The sequence below is a fragment of the Rattus norvegicus genome, chromosome 1, assembly GCF_021556685.1.
Source record: "Rattus norvegicus strain SHRSP/BbbUtx chromosome 1, alternate assembly SHRSP_T2T, whole genome shotgun sequence".
Classification (NCBI taxonomy): domain Eukaryota; kingdom Metazoa; phylum Chordata; class Mammalia; order Rodentia; family Muridae; genus Rattus; species Rattus norvegicus.
The window spans coordinates 164,433,543-164,455,872 of record NC_141534.1 but is presented as its reverse complement, the minus strand read 5'-3'; the positions used below and the strand labels follow the sequence as shown (position 1 = coordinate 164,455,872).

The window sequence follows — 22,330 nt, the reverse complement described above, 5'->3', positions numbered from 1 at the left end:
AGAATTCTGTGTTCTACTAATGGATCCATGTGTGCACTGAAGAGTGAACTGAAAATCCCACTTGTCTGTACTGGTTTTTGTATCTGCTGAGCCCTCTTCTGCCTCTTCTCTTTGTTCCTGTGATTAGGGGTTAGCAGCATGTAATGTTCAAGTGAATTAACCTACCCAGGTCTTTGCAGCATGAACTCATGGCTTCTGGTCTAATTGGGATACATAGAGAGTTTGTAAAGGCCTCTGCAACTGTGTCACTCTTGAGAACTCTTTTTTATCTTTTGTGTGTGGTATACATATTAGTACATATCAGGGAGTGTGTGTGTGTGTGTGCATACATGTAGACATGTGAATGTTGACCTCACCAATTGCCCTCTACCTTATTTTTTGAGAAAGGGTCTTTCACTGAATCTAGAACTTGAGGATTCAGCTAGATTAGCTGGCCAGCAAGTTCCTGGGATCCTGTCTGCTTTCACAGCATGGGGATTACAAGTGTGCAGCCATGGCCAGTTTTTGTTTTTTGTTTTTTACATGCGTGCTAATGATCTAACTCTGGACCTCAAGTTTGTACATTGTCTTAGGGTTTCATTGCTGTGAAGAGACACCATGACCAAAGCAACTCTTAGAAAAGACAGCATGTAATTGGGGCTGCTTTACAATTTCAGAGGTTCAGTCCAGGATCATGACAGAAGCATGGCAGCATCTGGGCAGGCAGACATGGTGTTGGAGGAGCCAAGAGTTCTACACCTCGATCCCAAGGTAGACAGAAGGAGACTCTTCTGTAGGCAGCCAGGAGGAAGGTCTCTTTCCACACTGGGTGGAGCTCACGCAGTAAGAAACCTCAAAGCACACCTTCACAGTGACACGCTTCCTCCAACAAGGCCACACCTATTCCAACAAGGTCACCCTTCCTAATAGTGCCAATTCCCATGGGTCAAGCATTCAAACTGCATGGTCTATGGGGGCAAACCTATTTGAATCACCAACTCATCAAGCACTTTACTAACTCAGCCATCCAACCATGTCTCCCACTTGGAGTATTTCAGTCCTAGTTCACCAGTCAGTTGCCTACTCTGTAGTAGCAGGAAGACTATTTGCTTTCATACTCCTATGTAGCAGAACTTAGGTGCCTATAGAATCTGCATAGAGAATTCCCAGGAGCTGAACTAATATGAGATTCATTGCTTTGCATAAATAAGCAGTTTATGGTAGGTCTATCCTTTTATTTCTAGAATGTCAAATAATTGTTTTAAAAGCAAAGTGTTATGCTTTTCTTTTGTTTGTTTTTTAAATTTACTCATATGAGTGTGTAAATTTTCTCATATGAATGAGTGTATGTCACCTGTGTGTGGGTGCCTCTGGAGGCTGATGAGGACACTGGATCCCCAGAACTGGAGTTATCAGCAATTATGAGCTACTCAACATGGGTACTACGAACCAGATTAAGTCACATAAAAGAGCAGCAAGTATTCCTGTGTCCTGTATCTCCAGCCTGTGTGTGTGTGTGTGTGTGTGTGTGTGTGTGTGTGTGTGTGTGTGTGTGTGTGTGGAGAGAGAGAGAGAGAGAGAGAGAGAGAGAGATTGTCAGTTCTCTTCTCCTACCATGAGGCTTCAGGGATTGAATTAGAGTGGTTGTGCTTGGTGCCAGGTAGCCTCTTGCTGGCCAAATAATCATCTTGATAGGATTTGTTCGCTGTGTTTATATCGAGGTAGGCCACGCCACCTCTTCATTCCATCATACTGAAGTGAAGCTTCACTTCCAAACTTTATCTCTAATAAAATATCCTGAGGATTGCCTCTGGAGTCTTGGAAATAATTGTTTTATCTGCTTTCTGTGATTACATGACTCACCTCCCAAGAACAGTATGTTTTAGGGAAGTCATCAGTAAAGGCCTGTATACCGAGTAGGGTAATACTCCTGTTGAGAAGGGGACCTCTCATGTTATGGAGAGTTGGGACTTCCTATCCTTGATTTTGGAGCAATTTCAACTTGCCTTGGTGGCTGACTTGGCACCTTTTTCTTTTAATTTCAGATTTCAGTTCACATGCTTATGGCTTCCCCTAAAATTGCTTCCCTCTCTTGGGGACAAATGAAAGTTCAAGGCTCTACCTTAACCTATAAGGATTGCAAAGTATGGCCAGGAGGCAGTCGGGCTTGGGATTGGAGAGAAACAGGAACTGAGGTAAGATTCTAGTGACTAGATTGGGTGACACTGCAGGCAGCTGACCAAGTAACTTCCCACCTCCTGAACTACCAAGTCACTATCTCGTCTCTTCCTTGCCAAGTGTGCATATCACCATTAAACTTGCCCCTTTGAAGTGCACGCTGTAATGCTGAAGAGATGGCTCAACAGGTGAGAGCACTGGCTGCTCTCCAGGAGGACCCGGATTTGGTCCCCAGCACCCACACGGCAGCTCACTATCATCTGTGACTTCACTTTCAGAGTGTCAGATACTCTTCTGGCCTCCTCCAGCATCAGGCATGTACATGGTGCAACAGACACACATGTAGGCAAGGCACCTCTACACACAACATAAACTGCACATGTAATATAATGGAACCGTGGGGCTGGAAAGTTGACTCAGCAGTGAAGAGCACTGGCTGTTCTTCCAAAAATACCCAGGTTCAATTCCCAGCACCTACATGGCAGTTCACGACTGTCTGTTACTCTAGTTCTGAGGGCTCTGACACCCTCTCACACACATACAAGCAGGCAGAACATCAATGTACATAAAACAAAAATAAGTCATTTAAAAATATATATGATGGGGCTGGCTCAGTGTACCGACTGCTCTTCCAGAGGTCCTGAGTTCTGTTCCCAGCAACCACATGGTGGCTCACAACCATCTATAATGGGATCTGATGCCCTCTTCTGGTGTGTCTGAAGACAACAACAGTGTACTCATAAAAAAATAAATAAATCTTTAAAAAACAATATATATATATGTATATGATGGACGCCTAAATTCAATTCACATTTATAGGTTTATACAGTTACTAGTATATTAATCCCAAGATATATTTATCACCCCCCCAAAAAGCACCCCCACGACCATGAGTGTCCAGTGCCATTTCCTCCGTCTCATACCTCCAGCTCCTGGCAAAACTGATGCTTTATTAATTCCCATAGTTTTATTATTTCTTTTCTCTTTTTTTGTTTGTTTGTTTTTTGGTTTTTGTTTTCTCAAGACAGGGTTTCTCTGCATAGCCCCATCTGTCCTGGAACTCACTCTATAGACCAGGCTGGTCTCTAACGCAACAGAGTTTACCTGCCTCTGCCTCCCAAGTACTGGGATTAAAGGCATACATCACCAACACCAGATTTCCTCAGTTTTAAATAAATGTCATGTTTTGGGGGGAAAATCACAGAATTTAGCAAGTTTTGGGGTTTTGTCTTTTTTCTTATTTTTCTTCTCTTATATATTATATCCTGAGTGCAGTTTTGCCTCCCTCCCCTACCCCTAGCCTCTCTCCATGCTACCTCCCCCCTTCTCCAGATCCACCCCTGTCAGCCTCCCCTCAGATTAGAGCACACCTCCCAGGGACATGAACCAAACACTACATAACAGACTACAGTAAGATCAGGCACAGACCACCACATCAAGGCTGGACAAGGCAGCTCTTTAGAAGGAAAGGGTCCCACAAGTGAGTGAGAGAGTCAAGACAGCCCCTGACCCCACTCTTTGGATTCTCATGAGAATACCAAGCTACTCAGCCTTAACATATGCAGAGGACCAAGGTCAGACCCTTACAGGCTCCTGGTCAGCTGATTCTGTGGGCCTTGTTCTCATGATATGTCCCTGACCCCTCTAGTTCCTCCCTCCTCCGCATGACTCCCTGAGCTTACCTCATGTTTTGTTGTTGGGAATTTAGTTCCTAAGGAACAGAATTCTAGCCCAGATCAGCCATGCACCTTGAGGTAAGGGGTGGACATTTCAAGTTCCTGGTGTGTGGGCCTTATCAACCCTGGCTCACAGATGCAGGATTTAGAGCTGGTGTGATTTGGTTCTGATTCTTATGCGCTACCCCAGAGGACCTCCCATTCCTGAGAGTGCTGGTCGTGGGCAAGCATGCAGCAGCAGGCCATTTTCAACCTCCCCTTATTAGTAGAACCACTGCAAGATTGTTCAACGTGAAACTCAGGGCTCTGTGGCCCATGGCTGCAATGTGGGAGGCTGAAATCACTGGAAAACTGTTACCCGAAGTTTCACAAGACTGTGGCAGAAAGCAGCCAGTGCCTTGGTAGAGTAAGAGATCAGTCAAGAGGCTGTTCATTCAGGTGAGAACAATGAGAACATAACTCAGTGTCTACAGGGCATAGAGCCCAGCAATCCTTTGCCCTTCACTCAGAGTCTACTTTTAACACAATGTGGCCAGCTAATGCTACTCCTGCCCATTTACAAGCCGTCGATTTTGGCAGACAGGAATGATTTTTTGAAAACTTAATGTAGGCATATTTCATTTTCAATTTGATTGTAAAATCTCTGAGTCACAAAGGATGAAATCCTCTTTTTGGCTGCTACAATGGGTAGTAGACAAGTCAGTGTTCTACAATTAATAGCTTTCCCCCAAGAAAGACAGTGAGCTTTACAACCCTGAGCTGTGTCATAAAAGCCTCCACGAGAGTCCTGGTAGTTGTCTTGAGGAATTGGAAGCACAGAGGAGCTGAGGGCAGTGTGGAGATGCGTGCTAACTGATGTTCCAACTCCAGGTTTCCACACAAAGCTGAGAGTAATTACTGCCAGAGCCTGATCCACAGGCTCCTCCTGTTAGGTTGTATTGCTCAGTATGGGGTACCACGGGCCTGCAGGACAGCAGCCGCAGCAGCTGAATTCATCACATGTGTTCTAGCAGCTCTGAGCGGCTGTGGTCAGCTATCGCTCACTCTAGTCTGAATCTCCAGATTACAGTCTTGCGCTCCTTAGAGCCCTTGCATAGCATTTCTAGCAGTCAGAATGGTCTTGTTTCCTGACAGTTACAACAGTGAAACAACGTGAACCCTAAGACTTTGGGAATCAAGGTTCTATTCAAAACATTTATTTGAAATGCATTTAAGGAAGGTAAAGCTCTCTAACCATGATCTGTAATTCTCTTAAACGTTCACTGTGGTCATAGCTTCAGAAAAAAATGTTATTTAAATCATATTTATTAAGTTCAGGGTGGATCTAGGGTTGATCACAGATTATGGGACTAAAAAGAACATCTGGTCCAAGTCTTGTATAGTCTTTAATAAATAGTTGTAATCATGGAACTGGGAATTGGCTCAGTGATTAAGAGCACTGACTTCTCTTTTCCAGGTCCCAGGTTCGATTCCCAGCACCCACATGGCAGCTCACAACTGTCTGTAACTCCATGCCAGGGGATCTGACTCCCTCACACAGACATACATGCAGACAAAACACTAATACACATAAAATAAAAATAGTCATTTAAAATTTATAAAACAATCATATAGATATGTCCCTGTTTGATTTTTCCTTTTAAATTTTTTAAGTAATTTTAAGACATTACAGGCTGGGACTGGACAGATGTCTCAGAGGTTCAGAGCAGTTGTTTCTCTTCCAGAGGACTGTCTAACTCTATTTCTAAGGGATCTAACACCTCTTTCTAGCCTCTACAGACACTAGAAACACACATGGTGCACAAATATTCATGTAGACAAAGCACCTACACACAAGAATTCAAAAACATTTTCAGCCACAAATACTTTTAAATTTCATTTTTTTTTTTTTTGGTTCTTTTTTTTTCGGAGCTGGGGACCGAACCCAGGGCCTTGCGCTTCCTAGGTAAGCGCTCTACCACTGAGCTAAATCCCAAGCCCCTTTAAATTTCATTTTTATTTTGTTTGTGTGCAAAGGTGTTTTGCCTGCATGTATGTCTGTGTACCACTTGCATTCAGTATTCACAGAGATCTGAAGAGAGCCTAGGATCTCCTGAGACTCAGAGTTGCAGACAGTTGTAGCCACCATGTGGATACTGGGACCCAAACCAGGTCCTCCAAAAGAGAAACAAGTACTCTTGTTTGTCTGTTTTGAGACAAGGTCTCACTGTGTAGCCCTGGCTATCCTGGAACTCACTCTGTAGACCAGTCTGGTGTCAAACTAGAGAGATCCGATTGCCTCTGCTGGGTTCTGGGATTAAATATGTGTGCGCTACAGGTGCGACAGTGCTCTGAACAACTGCGCTATCTCTCTAGACCATAAACGTAAATATGTTTTAAGAAAACAGTCTGGTTCTCTCAGTATCTTCTGCTCCTGGTAGAGAACAGAGAAACTGGAGATACCCTGCAGAGTCTCTCAGCTCTGTGTTCCGTCCCAGGATGAAGATGTACTTTTGTGCCTGATGTTCTTGTCTGTAGTTACAAGGCAATGGTTAAAGTCAGGAACGCAGCAAATACCGTTATCTAACATACAGGCTCATTTTAAGTTTAGCTGTCCAAGAGTGTTGACATATATATCATTAAATTGTTCCTTTTTATTGATGAGTAAGAGTCCACCAGACACTTGTAACAAATCTGTTTACTCAGGGTTGGCGATCATCAGTTACATTGTTTTCAACCATAGGCACTATGAATACAAGTACCCAGAACTCTCATCTGGAAGTATTATGTGATGCTAGGCATGGTAACACACACCTTTATTCCCAGCCCTTGGGAGGCAGAGGAAGGAGGAGCTCAGTGAGTCCCAAGCCAGCCTGGTCTACAGAGTGAGATCTAGGACACCCAGAGCTACACAGTGAGACCCTGTCTTGAAAAGAAAAAGAAGGTTTTTGTGTAAACATGAGTTTCAAGATTCTAAGATGAACACCTAGGAGTTGTGATTGTACTTTTAACCACTGGCTTGTCTCTACAGCTCCCAGGCTGATTTTCTTCAATTTTAATGAAGTTTTATTCTGCCTTCTCTCTCTCTCTCTCTCTCTCTCTCTCTCTCTCTCTCTCTCTCTCTCTCTCTCTCAGCCCTTTATCGTCCAGTGGAGGGGAAGAGAGGCATGGAGAGAGATTCTCCTGTGAAAGTGGGACTATTCAGGCCACTTACTGGGCTTAGCACAACTATGCTAGTCATTATGGTTTGTTGGTTGGGTTTTTGGGACAGGGTTTCTCTGTGTAGCTTTGACTGTCCTGTAGCTCACTCCGTAGACCAAGCTGGCCTGAAACTCAGAGATCCACCTGCCTCTGCCTCCCAAGTGCTGGGATTAAACCACCCAGTTTTATGTTTTCTCTTTTAAGCTTCAAGGAGGCTGTTCCTTGGTATCAGAGCCCAGCAAAGTGCTCCACTCTTTATAGAGCTCATTATAGCAGAAATAAAGAGCTCATTATAGCAGATAATAATAATAATAATAATAATAATAATAATAATAATAATGAGTGTCTGAGTTCAAATTCCAGCTCTACCACTTAACAGCCATGTCATCTTAACCCAGTTGTGTATTTTCCCGCGCGTCAGCTTCCTTACCTATGGTATGACAGTGGAGGCTTTTGTGCTTACCTTTCCCCTTTTCTTTTCTTATATTGTCTTTATTGTTTTTTGTTTTGTTTTTGAGACAGGGTTTCTTTATGTTTCCCTACATCCCCATGTGCAGGATTCTTAATTGTTTTCTAAGTAGAAATCTTAGAAATCTCTGACCACACCTGTCATTCTTCCTGAGTCATACTGAATACTTTTAATTATGTGTGTATCTGTGTGTAAGTGTGTCCACGTGAGTGCAGAGGTCATAAGAAGGTATCAAATCGCCCAGAGCTGGAGTTAAAGGCAGTCGTGAGCTGTCCAGTGTAGAAGTCGCAGCTGAAGCAGGTCCTGTCCACAAGGACACACTCGTAACCCCTGAGACACCTCACTAGTACTGCCCCTCATCCCACTGAAGCTGCCTGCTGGACATGGTAACATATCCCTAAACCCCAGCACACCACCACTAGAGACGGGAGAACCAGGAGTTCAAAGACAGGCCTGAGACTGAGCTCAATGCCAGTCTGGGCTACATGAGCTCTGCCCAATAGAGAGGAGAAAGCCATCCCGTGTATTCCTCACTGCACTGGAACTCCTTGAATGCAGCTCTGTATCTTTTTGCAGAGCCTAGAGGATGGGACTCTGCTTGGCAGAAAGTAAGCCTCAGTAAACAGTTCTAGAATGAACCCCATAAAGATGTCTATTGTGGGGGCTGTTGGGAGGGCTCGGTAGGTAAGCATTTGCTGCTCTTACAGAAGATCTGGTTCAGTTTCCATCCACCACATGACAGCTCACAACTGTCCTCTCCAGTTCCTGCTCCAATGGATCGGATGCCCTCTGCTGGCCTTGGTGGCCACCAGGCATACACGTGCTGCACACACATACATGAAGGCAAAACACTTAAGGAATTTTTATGTATTTTAGGCATACACTTAACATAATTTTTTTTAAAGAATTGGGTTGTGAAGAAAGATTGGTACCTTTCTGCTCTCTCCTCCATATCCAGCATTCTCCTGGAGTGCAGCCAGCAGACGTAAAGGAAGTTGCTGAGAAGGGTGTACAGACTCTTGTGATTGGCAGAGGAATGAGCGAGGCCTTGAAGGTAGGTTCTAATATCTATAACGTTCCTGAGGATGGGCACTTATCTCTCAGACCTTCCTTCATTAGAGTTCAGCTCTAAATATCACGGCCTCTCATTTGCTGAGCAATACGAGGCCTAGGATGTATAACAGTGTGTCCACTCCACTGTCAGTCCTGGCCTTTCCAAGTCTCTGTGCCCATCCCTGATTGTTCAACTATTCCTCACCAATACCTCTCTTAGGGAATTGCTCACCTTCTGTGGTTATCAGGTCAGTCAGTCATGTGGGTCAACAAAAGGGATCACTCTGGGCAGTGCATTGTTATGTAAATTATCACTATGTGAACATCACATATGCGCACACACAGAGAGAACAGTGGTGCCAGTTGGCTTTGTACTCTTACAGAACCATACTTAAACATGGGGTCCAATTTTGGATGAAAAAGCCATTAAGGAGTACATAACTATAGTTGGTCTTTGAACTTTTGGGCCTTTTGCTTCTACGTCCTGACTGCTAAGGTTACAAGTATACACTGTCACACACAGTTCATGCCATTCTGGGGATTAACTCAGGGTTTCACACATGCTCAGAAGTACTCGACCAACTGAGCTCTCCCTCCGGTCCATCGGTTTAGTTTAGTTTCAACAGGGTCTTCCTTGTATCCCCAACTAGCCTGGAGACTGGTGTAGTCCTCCTGCCTTTCCTTCCATGTGCTGGAGGTAGAAGCATTAGCTGCTGTGTTCAGCTCACTACTTTATGTTTTGATAGGATTTTTTTTTTGGTTCTTTTTTTTTGGTGTTGATGAGTACATGAACCTCATATTAGATGATGCAGACAAGATTCTTTATAAAACAAACAGCTGGGCTGGATCATGCTAAAAGGAGATATTACTTTGCTCTAAAGACAGGAGACTTTGAGAAGGCATACAATGTTTTAAAGTGTCTTCTGATGGGAACACAGTTTGAAACATGTATTCATATTGTTGTGGTGGTCCTTATGTTACTATCATGTAACAATAAGTGCTGTAAGGTTGTTTTGTTACACACAGGAAAGAATGTTAGAATAGGGATGCAGCTTACTTAGGGATTAAGGAAATATAACCTTTCCCCCACCATTTTCTAGTTTTTGCATGAGAAACTCCATTTAGTGGAAGACACATCTTTTTTTTTTTTTTTTTCTTTTGGTTCTTTTTTTTTTCGGAGCTGGGGACCGAACCCAGGGCCTTGCGCTTCCTAGGTAAGCGCTCTACCACTGAGCTAAATCCCCAGCCCCCTTTGATAGGATATTTTATAGTATTCAATTTTGTTTTCTTTCAAGTTATGCTTTTTTGCCATGTTCAGAAAATAAATGTATATTTCATTTGATTTGTAAAATAGGATATACTTATGGTAAAGCATCCAAGAGTCAGTGACTAACTAGAAGTAGAGATGAAAGAGCGCGTCCCTGCAGCCTGTACATAGAATTCATACTGCTCCGGTTCTTTGTATGCATCTGCAGATATGTTTATACTGACACGGATGCACTTGTGCAGACTCAGCCCTGTCATGTTGTGGTGGTTTAAATATGGTTGACCCAGGGAGTGGCACTATTAGGAGGTGTGGCCTTGTTGGAGAAGGCGTGGTCTTGTTGGAGGAAGTGTCCCACTGTAGGGGTGGACTTTTAGACCCTCCTCCTGACCACTTGGGAACCAATCTTAGCAGCCTTCAGATGAAGATGTAGACCTCTCAGTTCCTTTTGCACCGTGCCTGCCTGGGTGCTGCCACCGTGATGATAATGGGCTGAATCTCTGAACCTGTAAGCCAGCCCCAATTAAATGTTGTCCTTAGACGAGTTACCTTGGTCATGGACATGGTGTCGTGTCTGTTCATAGCAATTCAACTCTTATGACAGAAGTTGGTACCAGGAACTGAGGTATTGCTGTGATAGGCCTGACTATGTTCTTGTTTTGAAGAATGTGGATTTTGGAGTTTGGATTTGGAAGGCAATGAAATGCTTTAAGTGAGGTGTAATAGGCTGTCCTAGAAGGAGTATGGAAGACTTTGTCACTAAAAGTGATTTGAACTATGCAGACCTAGTCCAAGTGGCTTCAGTGGAGAATTTCAGTATGTGGCCTATAGACTGTTTTTTGTGGTATTTTGGGGAAGAATGTGGCTGCTTTTTGCCCTTGTCTGAAGAGTCTACCTGAGGCCAAGGTAAAGAAATTTATATTAATTGCATTGTTCTCTGATTAAGTCTCATGAAGATAGTTTTGAACAAGTGTAGCAAGAAAAACTATAAAAATATATGGTTCGAGTAATAATAAAGGGGCACCAGGAAATTAAATGGAGCTGAATCCTGTGTTCAAGGAGGTAAAGAGATTAAAGGAGTTGAGGTCTCAGGGCAAGATCCCACCCAGCTAAGCTTACTGTGTGTGGTTGTGTTGAAGTAAAAATTAGAAAGGAAGGAGAAACCCTTGGTCCTGCCAAGGTTGGACCCCCAGTGTAGGAGAATGAGGGGGGTGGGGGACCAGTGGGGAGGGAAACACCTTTATGGAAGAAGGGGAGGGGGAATGGAATAGGGGGCTTATGTCTAGGAAACTGGGAAAGGGAATAACATTTGAAATGTAAATTTAAAAAATTCAATAAAAAAGTTGTCATATAATTTCAAAAAAAAAATTAGAAAGGACGTTTTCTATCAGTTCTATACCAAAGTAAAGATATGACTTTAGCTTGGTTACCAAATGAGAATATGGCTGTACAAATCAATCTAGTTAATTCCTCCCTGTTAAATTATGACCATCTCTAAATTCCTTTTAAAAACAACCTTAGAATAACCACCTTCAGCCCCCCAAAGTCCAGGGAATCAGGGCGACAACTCTTCAATAACTTCTTCAAGCTGTGTGTGGGCATTGAGATATCCTTGAGGGCAGAGGGTAGAGAAAATGGAAGAATGTTGTAGCCTGATGTGTCTGTCTTGGCTGGACCCAGCTGAAAGACCTTGAGATCAGGAATCCAAGCAGGTACATTCTGCAATACATAATTCTCAAGACAAAGGTTTTAGCATCATCAAGATAACTTTTTGTTTGATTCTCTTTAATTTAGTTTTTCAGGTGGTCTCCCTCTATCAAATCTGATCCACATAACTCTGGAAGGTGTCCAGCCTAATCACCCTTTTTAAAAACACAAAGACAAAACCTTTCTCCCAAATACCATGTTCTTTATTTAGTCTGTAACCAGAAAAGCTTGTATCTTGCACTCTCCCAGAGGAACAATATAACAAGACTCAAAATCACACCCATTATGAAATTTGAAACAATTTTCTAAAAAAAGAAGAATGCTAAACAATAGTGTATGATCCTGTTTAGGCTTTTCTAATCTGTCATATCAGGAAATTAACCCAAAATTCCCATGGAACCCACGTTAAGAGAACCTGAGCTTCCTGTTGTGGTAAATATCAAAATAACCACAACCCTCACTAGCTAGCATCATTGAGCCATGTGGCCTTTAGCAGGGTAATTCATAAAACAAATTAAACACCTTCTATCAATTCCAATACCAATAAGAACTAAGCAACTTATCAAACCAGAACCTTAGCCCAAAATACATCAACCTGTCAAACCCGGAGCCTCAGATTTTTATTTATTAATAACTTCCATAACATATGTCTATATTTCTCTGCCTGGCGTACAGACTTCTATTTTTAATAACTTTATTAACTTGTAGATATCACCACTCTCTACTTGGAGTCAATGACTAATTTTCCCTATCTTAGTTCCAAACTGTGGGTGAAGATACCCATGTGATTCTGATAAACTCTGTACTCTCTCCTTCTAACTATAAAAACAAATTTAATCACATTTCCATTAATACCTGTCAGTAAGAAGCAGGCAACTTGTCAAACCAGGATTTTAACCCAAAATTCCCATGGAGACCACGTAAGAAAGAATATGAGAATCCCGTAAGATTTAGTAGAGCATTAGTTCTTTCTACTATCTTTAAAGCAATTAAACCAAACCTAAATTAAATTATTTTCCAAACAACTTTTGTTAAAGAAGCAAACAGCTTCTAATCTCTAACTCTCTGAGCTGCCACTTCTTATCACAGCAGAAGGCCTACAGCCTGTAAGCCTAGGTTTAAGGTTCCCATGCTTGAGACATCACATGATTCAACATGGCGCTGGTCCCCTCTTACTTAGAAAATAAAACTCTTGGGGGCTGGAGAGATGGCTCAGTGGTTAAGAGCACTGATTGCTCTTCCAGAGGTCCTGAGTTCAATTCCACAACCATCTGTAATGCTCTTTTCTGGTGTGTCTGAAGACAGTGACAGTGTACTCATATACATGAAATAAATAAATCTTTAAAAAGAAAAGAAAACTTTCTCTCTAAGTCTTAGGCTGATACTCTTAACTTTCTAGTGAGTTCTTGCCCAACATGTTGGTTTGCCACCTGTTGCAGTAAAAATTTAAAGAGATTGTTGCTCTCGGTTTCCGAGAGCCTGATCCGCTCACTCCAGCTGCTACTCTACCACAAGGTCCCCAGGCAGCCCTCTCTGTGAGGTCCCCTAGGCGGTAGATACCGCTCCTGGCACACACACACACACACACACACACACACACACACACACACACACACACAAACACACACAAACACACACACACACACACACACACACACACACACACACACACACACACACACACATCTTGTTCTGCCGGCCCTTGCACATTCTCACTCCACGCAGGCAACAGAACCAGATCCGAGTGCTCTAACTGCCTCTCAGCCATTTCTTTCACACACTGTCTTCTTTAGCCCAGTAAAATCAAAGTTCCAGAAACTTGTAATTTAGCAATTAGATTTACATGTTAAATTTTCAATCTATAATTCATCCACACAATAAATAAACTTTTAAACTGCCCACCTAGACAAGACAGCATCGATCCAATCCACCTGGATCTGGATCATCCTGCTCTGTTGTCTTCATCTTGATTTTCCAGCTCCTCTTCTTCCTCCCTCCTTCCTAGACTTTTCCCTGCCTACCTTTCCCTCTCATCCAATGATAGGCTACGCCTTATCCTGGACCCGCCTTGCTGCATAATGACATCATCCTACATGGTTGCAGTTAAACAAGGAATTGTTTGGACTTTTAATCTGGAATGAACTACAAGGCAGAAATGGAGGGCACACCTTGTGATCCAGATCTTGCGGTTGAAAGACATGGGCTTTTGATCCAGATCTTGAGGAACAGTGGCCATAGAAAGCTTAGACCCAGGCAAGGTGGTGCACACCTTTCATCCCAGGAGACAAAGTCAAGCAGATCTCTGAGTTCAAGATTAATCTACAGAACAAGTTCTAGGTCGGTCAAGCTTAGACAGTGAAAGAATTGGAAAACAGAAAGCTGGCAATAGAATATAGAGAAGAGCATGTTCCAGCCCTACCAAGCAACAGAACTCAGCAGCTTCAGCCATGTGGCACTGGCTTTAGAGTCAAGAAAAGAAGTGATTCCTTTGACAATTGATGCTGGTTAGTTAGCTGGAACTAAGAAATTAGCAGTAATTATGGAAAGACCAGTGCCTGTGAGTTCAAGGCTCTTTCCCACTTTCTCTTCTATTTGATTCAGAGTATCTGGTTTTATGTTGAGGTCCTTGATCCACTTGGACTTGAGCTTTATACAAACTGATAAATATGGATCTATTTTCATTTTTCCACATACAGACTGCCAGTCAGACTAGCACCATTTATTGAAGATGCTTTCTTTTTTCTATTGTATGTTTTTGGCTTCTTTGTTGAAGAGCAAGTGTCTATAAGTATGTGGGCTTATACTTGTATAAGTATGTAAGTCTTCGAGTCTCTTCTATTGAGAAACCTGTCTGTCTCTGTACTGATACCATGCAGTTTTTATCACTATTGCTCTGTAGTCAGGGATGGTGATTCCCCAAGAAGTTCTTTTATTGTTAAGAACTGTTTTCACTATCCTGGGTTTTTTTTTTTTCAATATGAAATTGAGAGTTTTCTTTCCATGTCTATGAAGAACTGTGTTGAAATCTTGATGAAGATTGCATTGAACCTGTAGATTGCTTTTGGTTGAATGGCCATTTTTACTATGTTAATCCTACCACAGGGAGAAATTTCCTAAACAGAACCCCTATGGCTCAGGCTCTAAGATCAACAATTGATAAATGAGATCTCATGAAACTGAAAAGCTTCTGTGAGGCAAAAGACACTGTCAATAGGACAAACTGGCAACCAACAGATTGGGGAAAAAATCTTAACCAACCCAACCTCCAATAGACAAAATATATAAAGAACTCAAGAAACTAACCTCCAAAAACAAATAACCTAATTAAAAAAGGGGGGTACAGAGCTAAACAATGAATTCTCAGTGAGGAATCTCTAATGGCTGAGCAGCACCTAAAGAAATGTTCAACATCCTTAGTCATCAGGGAAATGCAAATCAACCCTGCTACTTTACCTTGTACCAATCAAAATGGCTAAGATCAAAAACAATGGCTAAGTTATAGAAAATATTTAAAATAGTCATAAATTTAGCTACAGATATGTTGTTGGTTGCTTGTTTTGAGACACGGTCACACTTTGTAGCCTCAGCTCTTCTGGAACTCATTCATTGTGTTTACTGCTGACCTCATAAGCAGAGAACATCTGGCCTGCATGTATGTCTGTGTACCAGTTACATTCCATGCCCCCAGCAAAGCACCATACACAGAAAACAATAAAATCTTTAAAAATTATTTAAAAATGAAAAGAAAGCAAACTAGATAAGTTCAGATAACAAATATTCTAAACAAAATGATGCCTTGGGAGAGGTTGCGTATGATTGGTCTCGAAAGGCTGCCCTGAGAAGATATTTGAGTTGCAGAGTAAATGCGTATCAGTGACATCCACATTCAAATTCTGTGATACAAATATTGCAAACTGGAGGGTTGGACACTTTTAAAAGCTGATGGAGGGCTGGAGAGGTGGCTCAGAGGTTAAGAGCACTGACTGCTCTTCCATAGGTCCTGAGTTCAATTCCCAGCAACCACATGGTGGCTCACAACCATCCTTCTTCCCGTGTGTCTGAAGACAGCTACAGTGTATTCATATAAATAAAATAAATCTTTAAAAAAAAAAAGCTGATGGAAGGTCTTTTGGTTTAGCACATGGGAAACTTTGACTTTAGACTTAAACTACTACTGATTAAAAATTTGCACAGCATGGGATATGCACCAAGTTAGACATTTTCTATACCTTAACTCAGTTCTCATAATGCCTTGTGGACCTGTTATGATTAGATCTGATTTATAATCACAGGAACAAGTCCTAAGTTTGGCTCCTTACTCAGAACTACAGTGCTAGAAAGGCTTTAACCAGGGCAGACCCACAAATACTGCTCTTCCCCTGGTGGTACTGGGAGTGAACACAGGGCCTCGTGCATGCTCATACACTCTGAGCCACTGTAGTGCAACCCCAGCTCCTCAGAGACTCCTCTGAAACTCACTGGGGCTCCTGCCTAATTTTGGAATGGTGACACATCAGATGACTGAGAAGTGACAGGTGTTCTGTCTAATTCTGTAAAGTGCATTTGCCTTGTACTGGGAAAAGAATTCTGGGCTCCTTTCCCCTTCTCATTCATCTCTCTTCCTTCTTTCCAGGTGCCTCCATCGACTGTGGAGTACCTCGAGAAACAAGGCATTGATGTGCGAGTCCTCCAGACAGAGCAGGCAGTGAAGGAGTACAATGCCTTGGCTGCCCGGGGGATAAGGGTAGGAGGTGTCTTCCATTCCACCTGCTGATGGAGCCTACAGAGGAGAATAAACCTCTGGGCAGCAATGCCTTGACTGCCTTACCATCTCCACATCAGCCTCCTCTGTGTACTTTGGACACATGTTCATGTTCTTGGAACAGATTGATGGGAGGCTAAGGCAAAGTTCTTGCCCTCCAGGTTGCTTAAATCAGAAGAGAGATTTGCTGATTTTAGTATTGTACTATGTGTTCGGTTCAAAGTATGAGAAAGTTCATACAAAAATAAAGGTTGAAGCTTAGAAGCCAACGAGAAAGGTTGAGAGCATTAAAGATCTCACCATAGTTGATGCTTTGGAACATTAATCCAAACTATTTTTGGTGGCAGGAGATAGGAGGGTTTAAGACCACATCTCCCTGGAACTTGCTATGTAGAACAGGCTAGTCTCAAACTCAGAGATCTGCCTGCCTCCGCCACCTGAGAGCTGGGGTCAAAGGTGTGCACCACCTTGCCCAACCCAGCTATTTTTTAAAGCACTTTATACACTAGACACTGATATGAGCTCCAGAGAAATAGCAAAATGACTTGTTTTCATGATGCTAGTAAAGAAATATAGGCTGTACTGAACTCAGATATGAAAAAGAATGGTAAGATGAGTGAAGGAGGCTTCAGATATGTGGTCAAGGAGGATCTTGTGCAGTTGGCATGGACAAGCATTGAGTGAAGTCCAGGAGCACTTACAGCAGCTAGGCTGACTGTCCTCATAACTGCCTGTGGGCCGTAGCCCAACAGGTCTCAGACCCCTAAATATAAAATGTTGAGGCTGGACTAGAAGTCTGTTTTAGGGTTTCTATTGCTTTGATGAGATACCATAATCAAAGCTACTTGGGGAAAGAGTTTGTTTCAGGTTACAGCTTAGGGCCCATCATCCAGGGAGGTCAGGGCAGGAGTCCAAGGCAGGAGCTGATGCAGAGGCTATGGAGGAGAGCTGCTTACTAGTTTACTCACCATGGCTTGCTCAGCCTGCTTTTACGGCATCCAGGACCAGTGCCCAGGGATGGCCCCAGCCACAGCCCTGCTACACCAATCATCAGTCAAGAAAATGGCCTATAGACTTGCTAATGGGTCAATACTATGGAGAGATTTTCTCCATTAAAGTAACTTCTTCCTTCTGGGCATGGTGGGTGTATGCCTTTAATCCCAGAACTTGGGAGGCAGAGGTAGGCAGATCTTCATGAGTTTGAGGCCAGCCTGGGCTACACAGAGAAACACTGCTTCAAAATGCCTTTTAAAAGTTCCTACAGGCTCAGATAGTTTCCCCCTATTATTTAGTATAACAGGGTAGCCTCTGTGAAACTTCAGCCTGTTTTGAGAGAACTTTAAACTATCATCATCCTTGTTTTTATTATTTTTATTTTTAAAAATTCTATATGTATGGATGTTTGTCTGCATGTATGCTTGTGTAGCATATGTGTGAGAGGCCAGATGAAGATGTAGGACCCTGTGGAACTGGACTTACAGATGCTGTGAGTCACCGTCTAAGTGCTGGAATTGAACTCAGGTCTGGAAGAGTAGTTAGTGCCCTTAACCTCCAAGCCATCTTTGTTCCCCTTATTTTTCCCTTTCGTGGCACGTAGCTGTAACCCCAGCATTCCAGAGGCAGAGGTGGAGGCAGAGGTGGAGGCGGAGGCGGAGGCGGAGGCGGAGGCGGAGGCAGAGGCAGAGGCAAAAGGTTGGAGCTTGAGGCCAAGTTGGGCTACTTGGTGACTTCCAGGCCATCTGGGCTACAGAGAAAGAGTCAGTTTGAAAATGACAGCATGAGGAGTCTGGGGGCGGGGGTGCAGGAGAGGGTTGTGAATGCAGGCTTTGTTGTCAAACAGCCTTGGTTTTGAGAACCATTCTCTGCTGGTCATGGGGAGGGCCTTTATTTATTTAATCTCCCGAGCTCCATTGTTCTCGACTGGCAGTACCTGCGCCACTGTAGGTATGACACGAGACAACTTGCGGTAACTCCCTGCTCATTGCCTGGCATGTGGTGAGGACTCAATAAACCGAAAACATCCTGCCATCATCGTTCCATTTGTAGAGCGACTGTAAACCAACAGGTTTTGTTTTATGGCCATCACACCTCCTCTATAGTTCACGGATGTACTGCATGTGGGAACCCAGATGCAGTCCCACCTACTCAGCAATCATCCCCCACGCTCACTTCCTGAAGACAAAGCTACTCCATTTCTAGGACCAGCTGTGGCTGGGTCTTAGGGGTCTGCAGAGGTGCAGCTTACTGTTCTTAACCTTAATGGCATGAGGAAAGGCAGGCAGGACAATCACAATTGTAGTCCAGCACCGAGGAGGTGAGGCAGGGGAATCACTACTAATTCCCAGCCAGCCTGGTCTACACAGCAGGTTACAGGTCACCAAGGGTTATATAGTAAGATCCTAGTTCCAAGATCTGGTGCCTGTGCAAAGAAAAGATGGACTGAGCGCCATCAGGATGGGAAGAAAACTAGGAGGGACCCCACCAAGGAGATGACACTTCAGCTGAGTCTCTGGAGATGGCTCAGCAGGTAAGAGCACTGGCCTCTTCCAGAGGGCCCAGAGTTGAGTTCCAGCACCTGCCTCACAGCAGTCTATAAATCCAGTCCCAGGGAATCTGACACCCTCTTCTGGCCCCTGTGACACACGCATACATGTGCAAAACACTCATACACATAGTAAATAAATGGAAAAAAAGACTTAAATGTCCATTGGCTCACCAGATTTACTTGGCAGCTGCCTGAACTAGACATTTCCTAGCTGTTGTGTTTATCACATCTATGGTTTGTGTGTGCTCAGTCCAGGGAGTGGCACTACTAGGAGGTGTGGCCTTGTTGGAGGTGTGTCACTGTGGGGGTGGGCTATAAAACCCTCACCCTAGCTGCCTGGAAGTCAGTCTTCCACTAGCAGCCTTCAGATGAAGATGTAGAACTCTCAGCTTCTCCTGTACCATGCCTGTCTGGAGGCTGCCATGCTCCCACCGTGATGATGAAGGACTGAACCTCTGAGCCTGTAAGCCAGCCCCAATTAAATGTGTCCTTTATGAGACTTGACTTGGTCATGATCTCGGTTCACAGCAGTAAAACCCTAACTAAGATAATAACTAAGTAAAAATCACTCTGCCTGGGCTGATGTTACAGCAACAGCCTTAAAGGCTGATTTTTTTTTTTTTTCCTCTGAGCTACATGGGTGGCCCAGTAAGGCATATTTTTATTTATTTTTTTATTTTACAAACAAACATTTTAATACTTAAAATCATTAAGTTACAAGTGAATCAAAATGGGGGCCTATATCAGCACTTCCTAGGGGCTGTTAAGGCGAGTAGTCAACACCTTCAGTATCTACACATGCCCAGGTAACTGTGCTCTGGCTTCAAGACGCCTGGGCCCTGCCCCTTGCCTCCCATTGGTCATTGCCAGAGAAGCAGCGAGTTAAATTCAGAACAGAAGATAGAGATGGACAGGTGGTTGGAAGGAAGAGAGGCAGGAGGCTGCTGCTGGCTCTGGTACCAGTCACCTAACCCAAGGCCATGCCCACTCTGGGAGGACTGGCCATCCCTGCTCCTCTGCAGGGGCCTAGCAGGAGCACAGCAGCAGCGTGAGGAGGAGGGGAGCTGGAGGCGGGGTGACTGGGAGGCAGCGGGTGTGCAGAAGTTAGCAGACTCAGGTAAGCCAATCCTGTGTAGCTATGAGGATCTTTGGTAGTGTGATTCCTGTCCCCTGCCCCCACCCCCCAACTCTAAATTAAGGTGGCTCCAGTGGGTACTGAGTCAGGCGTGGTTGTTATTGCATTACAAGCTGCATTGTCCCTACAGAACTAAAAAGAAACGAAGGGGGAAGCAGTAAAACCTCGCTGAGAAGGATCGCCGTAACATTCATACAAAAGCTGCTAATAAAAAGTACTCGCTTCCAATCTGGTTTATGTGGCCAGCGATATGCAGGGAACCTGGAGAGAAGCTGTTCGCCTGCGCAGTTATACTTACCTCTGTGTACTAATCCTTTAAGGCCTTTGATTCAGGAAGCACAGCCTCCGCTTATTCCAGCCCGAGTGGTTCCTAGGACAAGAATCAGCCGTGTGCTACATAGCAGTGCCTCAGTTCGGTCCTGTAAACTCCAGATGCCTTTTCAGCAGCTTGGACTCGGGCCTGCTTTGATGAGTGTGTCATGGCTCTGGCCTTGCCTGGTACATGCCAGGAGCTAGGCTGCAGACACACCGCCACCAGCATTTCTCATCGGTGGAAACAACATGGAGCCAGATGTAGAAAAGGAAAAACTCATATTTTATAGAACCAGACATTTCTGAGCACAAGAAATTTAAAAGTTTGAGCCTACCTCCTCAGATAATCAAATTCCTCAGTAAGAGGTCTGTCAGGATTTGTTGAAGCTCTGTCCAACTCCACCCCACCAGCATGGTACATTCCACATCCCCTAGCCTGTCCAATTCTCACACAACTTTGAAAAAGGTTTCCTGCTACCTAAGCCAAAATCTGCCCCATAATGTGCATCCACCTTGTACAGGAAAAGGACATCTGGAGCTTTGAGAACGGTGCAAGCCTGGGCTCTGAGGAAACAGACATTCCCTCGAAGCCTGGCCCACTTGCAACGGAGAGAGGCTGAAGGGACATTTAAGACATTTTAAGTCTTACGTGTGTGCACCTGCTGTTGTAAGTATCTGTCCATGCCTGTGAAGGACGGGAGAGGTTCGAGTCCTCAATCCGAAGCTGGAGGTGTAGATCTGATGTGTATCTGTAGTCGCCACGTAGCCACTGAGCCCTCTCCAGGGATTTTTAAAGAGGGGATATCTGAAGAGTGTCCAGCACATTCTTCCATTAGGTTCTCAAAAGCTACTCATTAATGTAACTTTTAGTTCAGTTATCAGCCATGGATCTTAATGTTTTTGTCTATCAGTCAGTTTTTTGGCAGCTCAGGGCCAGGTGCCTTTAACCTTCATTTTCCATGGTAGGCATCTTTTCTGTGTCTTGTACTGTTTTGACATCTTTGAGCTATGAAAAAGAAAAACCCTTGAAAATCCACTCCCTCCACTCTTCTGCTGCCAGCTCAACAGCCTTTTTATTATTATTATTAGTAGTAGTATTATTTTATTTATATGAATACACTGTAGCTGTCTTCAGACATATCAGAAGAGGGTATCAGATCCCATTACAGATGGTTGTGAGCCACCATGTGGTTGCTGGGAATTGAACTCAGGACCTCTGGAAGAGCAGTCAGTGCTCTTAAGTGCTGAGCCATCTCTCCAGCCCCACTTACAGCCTATTTAAGCCAGAATACCAGGCAGGCAAGGCTTAAAAGTCCTAGGTATGCCAGTTGCTAGTGTATGCCAGTTATATAAGGGCAGGTTATGTGAGTTCTCTAAATTTGTAAAGGGTTTTAAAGAATTAGATTACATTTATTTAAGTGGGTGGAGGAGCAGGAGCACACATGACGTGGAACATGGACGTCAGACTTCTAGGAGGTGGTTCTCTCCTTGGCCATTTGAGTCCCAAAGATGGAACTCAAGATCGGACTCGGTAGAAAGTGTTTTTGCTCTCTGAGTCACATTACTGGCTCAGTTTTTCTAAATTTTAATTGTTTTGCTTTTCGAGACAGGGTTTCTCTGTGTGTAGCCCTAGCTGTACAGGAACTAGCTCTGTTGACCAGGCTGGCCTTGAACTTACAAATATCCACTTCCCAAGTGGCGGGACTAAAAGCATGCACCATCAAAGACGGTCTCTTACTATTATTTTTCTAAGTTCTCTAACTTACAAGTACAATCAAGATCGACTATAGATGCAGATACTATAAAATACCACCTGATTCATTTCATCCGTAATCCTTGACATGTGTTTGTTTGGGTTACTATTGCTGAAATGAAACACAGTATCAAAAGCCCGGTGCGGGTAAGGGGTACGGTTTATTTGGATTATATATATCCCAAGTCACAGTCCATTGAGGGAGTTAAGGGCAGGAACTCAAATTGAGTGGGAACCCGGAAGCAGGAGCCACTGCAGAGGCCATAGAGGAATGCCGCTTACTGGTTTGCTCCTCATGGCTTGCTGAGCTGTTCTCT

At 43.7% G+C, this 22,330-nt stretch overlaps 1 protein-coding gene across 4 annotated transcripts in view; it reads left to right on the top strand.

Annotated features, from left to right (window-relative positions):
* The window catches only part of Aamdc (adipogenesis associated, Mth938 domain containing), a 30,229-nt gene extending 13,692 nt beyond the window's left edge, over positions 1–16,537 (top strand). For 2 of the 4 annotated variants that reach the window (NM_001438163.1, NM_001438162.1), the window contains 3 exon segments: positions 2,025–2,174; positions 8,441–8,536; positions 16,140–16,537. In NM_001438163.1, the coding sequence (NP_001425092.1) occupies positions 2,037–2,174; positions 8,441–8,536; positions 16,140–16,280 (375 nt within the window). In that variant the 5' untranslated portion in view covers positions 2,025–2,036 and the 3' untranslated portion in view covers positions 16,281–16,537. 4 annotated transcript variants of the gene reach the window in all.
* Positions 16,538–22,330: the final 5,793 nt, after the last annotated feature.